This window comes from Podarcis raffonei, chromosome 2 (genome assembly GCF_027172205.1).
Source record: "Podarcis raffonei isolate rPodRaf1 chromosome 2, rPodRaf1.pri, whole genome shotgun sequence".
NCBI lineage: Eukaryota > Metazoa > Chordata > Lepidosauria > Squamata > Lacertidae > Podarcis > Podarcis raffonei.
This window is the reverse complement of record NC_070603.1, coordinates 62521213-62532016: the sequence shown is the minus strand read 5'-3', so window position 1 is coordinate 62532016 and position 10804 is coordinate 62521213. Positions and strand designations below refer to the sequence as shown.

The window sequence follows — 10804 nt, the reverse complement described above, 5'->3', positions numbered from 1 at the left end:
AAGCATACATATAGATATGGCTCCAAGGAAAGTTACTAGTATAGCTTTACAATTTTTCTGTTTGGTATCTGCTCATTTTTGAAGGAAAGATACCAGTAAGTCAAACAATCCATTTCAAGTGGGCAAACCAAGGAGAGCTCTTTTTGGGATACCTGAATACCCCACCTTCACGCCAGATGGCACTGTTCACAAAGGCACTGTCTTTGAACACTGTACATTGAACCAGTCCTTGAACCAAGTATTATTGGCACAATTGAACTTTCTTGTTTTGTAATTTGGGTGTATCCAGATTTGGCACGATAAGCTGATAATCACATGAGGAGCTAGTTTAAGAAACAGTGTCTTACCTGCTCTTCTTGTTTAGCACCCACATTGGTTTTTTTATGCGCTTCAGACAAATCAGATTTTCTTAACTAAAGTACTGTATCCTGCTCTTTGTGTCAAAACTAAAACACAGACTACGCACGTCACCCAGCTTCCTGTTGGAATTTTCATTGGAAGCTTTGTTAGGGGCAAAACATAATGTCTCTGATTGTAAGTCAACAAAAGCAGGAGCCTTCTGAAGCCGGTCAAGTTCTAGACTTGGACTGGGTAGGAGGTCTTGGATTATGGAATTTGGGTTGGAAAACCAAAAGCAGCTGCTGACAGAAAGTGGATAATAATTTAAATCACAGCATTTTTAAAGCACTTTTAATAAGCCTGAGGCTAAAACAACTTATGGTTTGTTATACAAATCTATTTAATGTGGGGCTTATTAAATAAATAAATGGACATGGGTGGCGCTGTGGTCTAAACCACAGAGCCTAGGGCTTGCCAATCAGAAGGTTGGCGGTTCGAATCCCTGCGACGGGGTGAGCTCCCCGTTGCTCGGTCCCTGCTCCTGCCAACTTAGCAGTTTGAAAGCACGTCAAAGTGCAAGTAGATAAATAGGTACCGCTCTGGCGGGCAGATAAACGGCATTTCCGTGCGCTGCTCTGGTTCACCAGAAGCGGCTTAGTCATGCTGGCCACATGACCCATAAGCTGTGGACAAACGCCAGCTCCCTCGGCCTGTAAAGTGAGATGAGTGCCGCAACCCCAGAGTCGTCTGCGACTGGACTTAAGAGTCAGGGATTCCTTTACTTAAATAAATACTGTGCCTTATCTATAATAACCAATATTATTCCACCATTTCAATAGTCCTGCAATGGCAAAGTAGTTACTACAATTTTTTCTTTGGGAGTGGGGGATATTTTAGCAGTGTTTCCAGAATACTGTGATAAGGATAAGGTGGGTAGCAGCAGGAATACAGATTCAGTGTGCTCAGTATGTGTGCAAGATATATGAGACCTTTGCCAATTCTCATGGTGGTCACTATTAGATCGAAACACAGACGCAAGGATTAAAGGCATTAGGAATATGTGGTGTAGTCAAAACAAGGAGTTACCGGTACCTAGAACTTGTTTTGCAAAACCTTGAATAAATCTGAAAGTTTATTGTGTAATGTTTAGCTAAACGTTGTGCAACCAACCATGGGCATAGCCAAGATTTTTGGGGGCGGGCACAGCTTGAGAATACTCACATGACCCATCAACAGACATTCAAACCCTATACCTCTCATGCTAATACTTGCCACTGGTACTAATGTATGTTTGTTCGGATTAAATCTGCAGGCTTTAATTAATCAACCAAAGCTTTGAATGGATAATGTTTATTGAATATTTTATAAACAAATACATAGCTTAGCAGGTCTTGAGTAAATCTAGCAGAGTTGAAATAGATAAAGAGTTTTGAATAGATAACAAATTGGATGATTAAAAAGATGTGGATTATGCGGAGTAGTAGAAAAGCAAAGGAACCAGGAAAAGGGTGGAAGGGAAGCCATATGATATATGTATATATGCTGTATTTGGTACGAAGTTGTAAGTGGGATGGGGGAGGTGGAGGGGGGTTAAGTATGCTCTCTGTTTCTGTTTTTGAAAATGCAAACAAACAAACAAAAAACAGACATTCAAACCCTATCCCTCTCATGCGAATACTTGCCGCTGGTATACTAATGTGCGGATTAAATCTGCAGCCTTTAATTAATCAACCAAAACTTTAAGCACAGATTCATCCCTGCTTGATTATTAGGTGTGGCTGAAAACAAGCAAAACTTAAGTCATTTTACATACCTGAAGGACTTGCCATTCTACAGGCTGTACAGATATCCTAGACTGAAGCTCCCTGCATCTCAACTAATCCTGAAGGGATAGCTTCTTTGGTAGATCATGAGACTGTTGATCTCAGAGTCCTGGGTTCCACATTGAGCAAAAAGATTCCTGTATTGCAGGGGATGACCCTAGTGGCCCCTTCTAATTGTCCCTGTCTTGTGGACCCTACAATTCTGTTATTCTAATGTGTTGAAGACCTTCTCAGTAGAAAAATGCCAGGTATCATATTTTTTAAAAAATAAGTTTGTGTATGCACAATTCATATGTATATACATTCCTTCATTTTAGACATTTTTTCCTTCCTATTGTTTTCTTATACTAACGTATATATTAAAAATTCATTTAATAAACTTAATAAATAATAACATTATTTATTATTTAGTAAGTAATAAAAATCCATTTAATAAATAAGAGATAATTGGTGAACAGCCCCAGCATATAGGAGTCATGTGAGTCATCTCTTACTTTAGCAGTCCTTTTGGCATTAAACATTAAATATTATGTAAACAAAACAATTTTAACAAAAATGTATATCATGAAACTTTTGGTTTCCCCCCCTCTTAAAACAATAGTCCCTATGGGACTGTATCCATCTAAGCCATACTCAGAATAGAGCCACTCAAATCAATGGAGTTATGGAGTCCATTGATTTTAATGGATCTACTTTTAGTATGATTTACTTGGATACAGCCTATTGTTTTTAAGTTTCAGCTTTAATCGGCAAAATGTGTGTGTTTGCTTCCAGAGTCACTAAACTTTTATAAGCACAAAGCAGGTAATATATTCACAAATTAACATTTAGTAAGCATCCAGTTTACAGACAGTAGCAATTTACACTCTACTATCAAGAGTGTTGAAGGCCTAATGAAATATCCTGAATCCTAGAGCTGTAATTTCAAAAGAATACAGGTCAGTATCTTGGATGCAGTGCATCTCATACTGAGCATCAATGTATTTCCCAGCATGTGAAGAAATAGCCTGCCACAAGTGTGTGAAAAAAGCCTGCGGTGAAACCCCAAAGTAGCAATGGAAATGAGTCTACTTGAAGCTACTCTTTGTGATGCAGATGTGTTACACAGGTTGCCATAGTAGCTGCATCCATAACAAAAGGGAGCCAGCTGCAGGGCAGAAGTAGGTCAGACTGGTCTAAATAATACTCACTTTGATCAGAAAAAGCACATCCAGATCAGTGAGGGAAAGAAGAGGAGAAATGGGAAGGCTAGAGACAAGAGTTAAGGATGGAAACCTATGATGTTAAAAAAAAGAGAGAAAGAGAAAAGGTTTCTTGTTCTTTTCAGTCCAAGAAACAAATTCAGAGGCAATCTTTTAACTGGACATTTATATTAAGTTTGTCTTAAGACAGAGCTAAAGCAGTGTGCAATTGTGTAGTAAACGGCCCAACTCCATTTTGTTTCTAGAGGGGTCTAAATCCTCTCACAGTAAACAGCCCAATCCAATGTGCAGTTTACTTGAAGCATATCTGACTAAATTTAATGGGACTTCCTCCCAGGTGAGTGTGCACAGGTTTGCACTCCAATTCTCTTCTGACCCACTTTGGTCTGTGACCAAAAGATTTAGGCTCTAACTAGCTCTGACAGTGATTTGACTTTTGCGTAAGATTTCTAAGCATTCCCAAATAAATATATAGTTTGGGTTGTACGTGATCTAAAGCAGAGAAGTGTCAATCAGGAGGTGGGTGCTGAATATTTTCCCCAGCTATGGCTTTGTCCAAAAGCTGCTTTGCCGTGACCAGTTTTCTCCAAACAGTGCTTGCTTGTAAGGAAGGGGATCCTAGGCCTCCTTCAGACAACCTGTTTATCCAGCATTCATCCTGATTTGGTTGCACAAAGCTTTCACAATGCTTAGACAATGTCTGGTCTTTGGTGTGCATTTTGTTCTGATTTGTTTATGGGGAACTTATGTGATAATGAGCTTTCATTCTGATTTGCTTGTGGGGTGTTTACACATCTTCCCATTAATAATTTGTTCATCCACACTTTCCCCATTTCTTTCCAAACTGAAAAGTATGGATTTTTTAAAATGCTAGGGTGACTTCAGTCCACTTTGATTATGCAAAACTAAAGCTCCCACAAAATACTGAGATTGGTATTCAACTGAGGCCCAATCTCCACTATACATTATAAGTACACTTATTGCCATGCCACTTTAATCAGTCATTACTTCCTCCCAAGAATCCTGGGAAGTGTAGTTTCTTAAGGGTGCTGAGAGTTATTAGGGGATCCCCAATTTTCTAGGGCTTGCCGATCGCATGGTCGGCGGTTCGAATCCCCGCGGCGGGGTGAGCTCCTGTCTGCGGTCCCAGCTCCTGCCCACCTAGCAGTTCGAAAGCACCCTAAAGTGCAAGTAGATAAATAGGTACCGCTTTATAGCGGGAAGGTAAACGACGTTTCCGTGTGCTGCGCTGGTGCTGGCTCGCCAGAGCAGCTTCGTCACGCTGGCCACGTGATCCGGAAGTGTCTCCGGACAGCGCTGGCCCCCGGCCTCTTAAGCGAGATGGGCGCACAACCCTAGAGTTGGACACGACTGGCCCGTACGGGCAGGGGTACCTTTACCTTTACTAATTTTCTCAAAGAGCTACAGTTCCCAAAGTGGTTTAACAATCTCTCCCCCCAGGGAGATCTAAGAACTGTAGTACTGAGAAGCACAGCATCCTTAGCAAACTACAGTTTCCAGGATTCTTTGGGGGAAGACATAACTGCTCAAAGTGGCATGATACCATAGATAAGTTTTACTCAGAGTATACTTCTTAAATTAATGGGCCTGATTTAATAATGTTAATTAATTTCAATGGGTCTACTCTACTCCATTCTGGTCTAACACCAAATAAGATCCTTAAAGCCATGTGGGTAGCTGGAGTGACCAGCTCAGAGCTCCCTGCATACTGAAATCCACATAGAGAGATAACAAAGGTTACGTGACCCATTTCATCTCAAGGAAATGATGACATGGGCTTAGCCTGATAGAACAGCTTTCTCTATTGTTTAACCTCTTCATGCGCTAATTAGATTCAAACATGCTGGAATCCTACAGATTGTTCTCTGACTTACTCCATACATTTCCTAATAATGACCTTTGAATTCCCTACACCTTGAAATACGGTAGTTGCATGAAAGCTACTATATTGTATGAAGTTGGTTTTCAAAATGAATGTAACATCAGAGAGTTGGGACCTTATAACACGCTTTAAGCTTTCCAACTAAGTATCTTAGGGAATATACAGAAAGATAAAAATATATGCAGGAAATATACTCAAAGAACATATTAATTGCTACATTTGCACAATACATCCTTGTGACAAATATGAACCAGCAGACTGCATTTTTAAAAATTAAATACTTAATTTTGCATTTTCAAAAATACATCTAACAGGAAACCCCCTCCCTCCAGACAATCCAATAATGTTATTTTTCCCCCAGTTAGCTAAGTAACAGGTAAGTTTGTAAATACTTCAGCCATTAATTTTGATCTCTGTTCAGATCAAGGGTATCTTGCATGTCTTCCTAACAGGTTATTCCAACATGAACCATTTGTTGATGGTGACAAGTGGCAATACAGCAACCCTCTCTTTTCTAGCATGTTGAATAAACGTATGCCAAACTGTTCCAAAGTCCTCCTTGCCTTTTATATTCTGCAGTGCTCCAAGTTGTTTTGTCAGTTTCTCCATTCGGGCTACTTTTCATAGTCGACCCCACCATGTCTCTAAATTCAGGTTGATAGCCGTCTTCCAATGTTGGGTAGTTAGCTACTAGCCACAATCATCAAGAAGGTTAGGAAGTCTTTGAATATTAAATCTATACTGTCACCAGTAATGAACAGGTTATTGTACAAATGTCCAATATATTGATTTATTAATTAATTCTGAGTACTTTGCCCAGTACAGGTGCCATATATGTAAATAGTTAACTCACCTGTTTGTTTTAATCAGCTCAAGCTAAACACTGAGCTGATTGCTGACAGCAGTGAAGCACAGATACGCACATCAGGGTGTCTACTACCTACAAAAATATGATTGGCCAAAGTAAGAAAAGTAATTGTGAGACACTGCAAACCACATGATGACATGAGGCAATCAACATGATGTCAGGCACAATTTTTGCATGTGTTACTGAAAAGCAACAAACAGATTATTTCCCATGCCCAACTTGTTCATTTCTGAGGTTTCAACAGAAGCAAAAAATTAAGTGACTGCAACAAAGTACTGTCTGGTGAGCAGAGTATTTTGAGAAACGGAAGAAAATGTTTTTTTAATGGCTGGTGGGTGACCTGCCTCCATATGTTTGTTAGAAAGCCTTTTAATAGGTGTGGCAAGGTTGTGACGGGTTAAATTAGGAGAAATGCCTCAGATAAAACAATGCATCCTTATTAAACTGAGATCCAAACTGCAGGCTGTAGCCAATGTTAGCCCTACTCAGAGTAGACCCATTGAAACATTGGCTAACCTAAGTGAATAGAAGATAGTTGACTTCAACCCGGCATTTCTTTAATATTTCCCTTAATTTTATTCCACTGGTGCGTACGTGTGCTAACTTCAGCAGCTCCTATGGCTGCACTGAGTTCCACAGAATACTGTACAGTGGGAAGACGGTATTTCTTCACATCCACCAGAGTAGCTCACTGGTCCTATTGCCATGAAATGACATGCTATTTTACTAGCATAAGGTTAATGAGTCATACGTTGACATTTGTGTCAAGCTCACTAAAGTCTTGGCCCTAGAGGCAGTTGGCTTTCTTAGGGCTAGGGGGAGGCAAGTTAAGGGGAAAATGCATTTGTATGACTTTCTTAATTGAGGAAATTATCCAGGTCAGACTCATTTAACTTTTTTAAAAAAATATCCAATGGGGTAAATGGTCTTCTCATGCTGCTACTAGGATCCATGTTCCAAATTCTATCGAGTTGTTGCATGGAGGTGCTAGTGATTTGAGCAACAGCAATCCCTGAAGTCAATGTTCTATTTTACATCAATCCCTTGCTGTTATTTACGTGGAATAGGACTTAGGCAAGGAAGAGAAAAGGCAGCGGGGGGGGGGAGGGAATGGGAAGGTGTTGGTGATGTTACAATGGCACTGCCAGCCCGTGTGAAGCTGGGTTATTATATGACTGCTATCTGTGCTCATTAATAATATCATCCACTGATACTGGAGAGGAGATAGGTCAATGGCAGGGATGAGGAATCTTATTTATAATACTTCTATACCTGCCTCTCATCATAAGGTCCCAAAGCAGGTTACAATATAATTACATAAGTAAAAACAAGTAAAACAGTTTATTCAATGAGAAAAACAAGCAAAAAAAAAAAATCCAAACAAAACCAGCACTGTATAGACACTGTGAGTCACACAGAAATACTTGGGAGTACAACGTCCATTATCCCTATTGTGTTTCTGGACTACAGTTTCCATTATTCCTCACCACTGGGCATTCTGGCTGGAGCTGATACGGGCTGGAATCCAACAACACCTGGAAGGCCACAGGTTCCCCATTTCCCCATTGCAATACACTGGATAATAGTCATTCTCTTCCCCCTGATAGTTCTGTAAGGGAAGGAGCTGGAGGGTCCTCTAAACAGATATTTCTCAGCATCCTTCCTAAACTACAATTCCCAGAATTATTAGGAGGAAGCCATGTATGCTAAACTGGTATGAAACCAAAGTAACTATGAGATATACTTATGCCCACCCACTCCCGGTAATATTGGTGGCAGGCACTAGTTGAATAAAATGTAATCCCGCTGTATTTCCTCAGGTGCTGGAGCATAAACTCTACACAACCCGAATACCAAATAGTGTTGTTGTGTTTACTCAGTTTGTCCAAAATGAAATGGGGGCCACCACATGGAAAATATGTCTTTCACAAGCAATTGCTAACTTGGGGATCTGTCTCTTTCCACATGCTTATGACTAGGTATGATCCTCAATGAAGGGATTTCTGTGGGTCTCTCTACTCCCTGATGCTAGACGAGACATGATATGACTTGGGGTAGGTCCTCTTTCATTGTGGTGCTCCACATTTAGAACTTGCTTCCCAAAGGAAGTATTAAATTTTTGGCTGAAGACTTTTTAAAATGTGCCCAGACTTTTAAATAGGTTAAGGTTGACTTATGGGTCAATCTGTCTTTCTTTTTTTTTAGGATTATATTAATCATTATCAATAATGCATCCCTTGGGAGGTTGTATATCAGAAAGACAATATATAAATTATTCAGATAAACAAATAAAAACTACTCTGAAAATTTATTATTCCAAAAATGAAACCAGCTGTTGTAAAAATTAAGATCATACCAGCAAGAATAAGTCTTCCTGTAAAAAAAAAAAGATTTATATCAAGTCTTACTGACTAGTGATTTAAATCAAGCCTTACTGAATAGTGATTTAAATTGTGATTTAAATTGTGATTTAAATCAATTTGATTTAAATCAATTACACCCTGGGTGTAATTATATCCCCTTCTGCTAGGAGGGGCAACATTTTATTTATTTAAAAGGCCCAATGGCAAATAAGAAATAAAACACACACACACACACCCCTTCTGCCCTGGTGTGCATCAACCAGAAGGGCTTAGGAAGTGGCAGGTTCTCTACCACAGAAGCTCCTCACTATCACCTTAGGATTGCACTGTTTTGCAATAGTTACCCTGACAATTTATCTCCCTGTCATTCATCCCCTCAATGTCATAGTGTAGATATTGATTTTCTGCTTCTTGTTGGTTGTTGTTGTTTTCATTTTAGCAATGCCATATAATTTCTCTGCTCCTCTGTAATACTGCACATGTTGGTTTTCTGTTCCAGAACTTTCTTCTGTAGGACTTTTATTGACATCCTCCATCCCTAGCTCTCCTCATCATGGAAACCATTTCTCAAATTCTTCAGGATGTGCGTGACTACTGGGCTGACCATTTTTCTCAAAGATTTCTACCCAGGCGGCCAACACTTCGCCAAACAACCTCTTTGTCCACTTACTATCTGTTGGACTACAAAACCCGGCAAGCTGAACTAGGGATGGATTATGGCCCTCCAAGTACTCAGCTGAACAAAGCCAAGTTTGTCTTCCAGGGGGGTGCCTGGCAGGGTGATGGTGTCCCTCCGCAGATGCCCTTACTACAGTTATATTCCTCCTCCTCTCATCATGATAAGGAATCACCTAACAAGGCCCTGAAGAAAGCAAACAAAGCTCTACTGGAAGAGAACAATTACTTGAAGCTGCAGCTTGAGCTGCTAATGGACATGCTGACAGAGACCACAGCACGACTACACTCATTAGAGAAAAAACTGGACATGACTTCATGGCACCCAAAGATTAAGAAGCCAAGCAAGGTGCTGATGCTCCGGTCTTAATAAACATCTTGGACCCAAGACCAGAGAGAATTGTATTTCTGAAGAAGTTTGCCTTCCCATGTCCAGACATTAAATAAAATCTTGAAGAAAATGATTTCGTTTGATGGATCAATATTTTTTTATTGCTCCATTCCCTGGAATAGCACATGGTTTTTATATTTTGATCTAAGGATCATAACTGAAACAAGCCACAAATATACCTGATCTCTTTTTCCTACTTAACATATCCTCGATAGAGCCTGCCTCTTAAAAGCCAACTTACACCTGTGATTCAAAATATCCTAGCTCATTATATGTTATCCCAACTGACAGGCTATATTTCATGGCTATCACTGAAATAATTCTACTGCTGAATTATAATATTCTCTCCCATCCATCTCACACTTCATTTCTATGTACTGCAATGTGTAATCACAGAAGTCCAGATCTATCAGAAACAATACATGAACTGCATTATAATGAACTGCATGATACTGTTTTTGACTGATTACTTGGATGAGATAGAATTGCTTGCAAAACTCCTTGAGCTGCTGGAAGACAATGCTACACCAATTTGGGCAGGGTGAGGGGGGAGAGAGAAATCACACTGTCGTTTCCCCAGTGCAAAGGGAGAAATAATGTGGGACTTGGGGCATGGTAGGGAATAAATGGAAGTTAGCTGGAATCTTATGCTTACTTGTGACTGGTGTTCAAGAATGAAATGTCACACATGCAAAAGAGGCAACATAATTTAAATTGTCTGAATGAAGTCAATGGAGAGCCACATACAACCAAATCTGACCTTTACCCTCCCTTTCCACCCCCACAGCAACACCAGAGGACAGGACTCCTAGTAATTCAGTAGTCAGTTACAGCACAGCAGCATGGATCCAGCAGGGGAACATCTTAATGTATCAAAATGTGCAGTGTGGGTAGAGAACTGGGAGTAAGAAGTGGGAACGATTTTTGACCAGGCCTTTTGCAAAAAGGTAGCTTGCACAACTAACAAGGATACACATAACATGATAATCATAGGCATAGCCAGGGCAGGGCTGCCCCCCCAAGTCAAGTAAATCAATAAAAAAACTTAACTGAGGTTCTAACACGAAGTCTCAACCCCCCCAACATAAATCCTGGCTACATCAATGATGATAGGCAGATAGCACCCTAACCTAAACCACTTGTCAGCAACAATAAATCACAGAGCAGGCACACAAACACTGGACCAATATCTACTTAGGCAACACTATTACAAAATACCATGTCAGCCACAACATCAAGG

General features: G+C 40.1%; 1 protein-coding gene and 1 long non-coding RNA gene across 6 annotated transcripts; one reads left to right on the top strand and one right to left on the bottom strand.

Moving 5' to 3' along the window:
* The first annotated feature begins 2739 nt into the window (after positions 1–2739).
* Positions 2740–9637, top strand: CBY3 (chibby family member 3). Of its 5 annotated transcripts, none has more exons than XM_053377004.1 (2): positions 2740–3701; positions 8998–9637. In XM_053377004.1, exon 2 carries the CDS (start codon positions 9052–9054, stop codon positions 9541–9543), a length of 492 nt encoding a protein of 163 aa, XP_053232979.1. In that variant the 5' UTR covers positions 2740–3701; positions 8998–9051; the 3' UTR covers positions 9544–9637. The 5 variants fall into 5 exon arrangements, with proteins under 5 accessions (XP_053232979.1, XP_053232976.1, XP_053232977.1 ...); XM_053377001.1 differs by lacking the exon at positions 2740–3701 and adding an exon at positions 6327–6417; XM_053377002.1 differs by lacking the exon at positions 2740–3701 and adding an exon at positions 6376–6466.
* LOC128407947 (uncharacterized) lies at positions 5315–6205 on the bottom strand. The gene is made up of 2 exons (XR_008328936.1): positions 6121–6205; positions 5315–6008 (listed from the first exon to the last, which is right to left on the bottom strand). It is a non-coding gene; the product is annotated as an uncharacterized LOC128407947 (long non-coding RNA).
* Positions 9638–10804: the final 1167 nt, after the last annotated feature.

Coding starts and splice junctions, on each gene's coding strand:
- CBY3 (XM_053377004.1), top strand. CDS start 9,052: ATGGAAACCATTTCTCAAATTCTTCAGGATGTGCGTGACTACTGGGCT.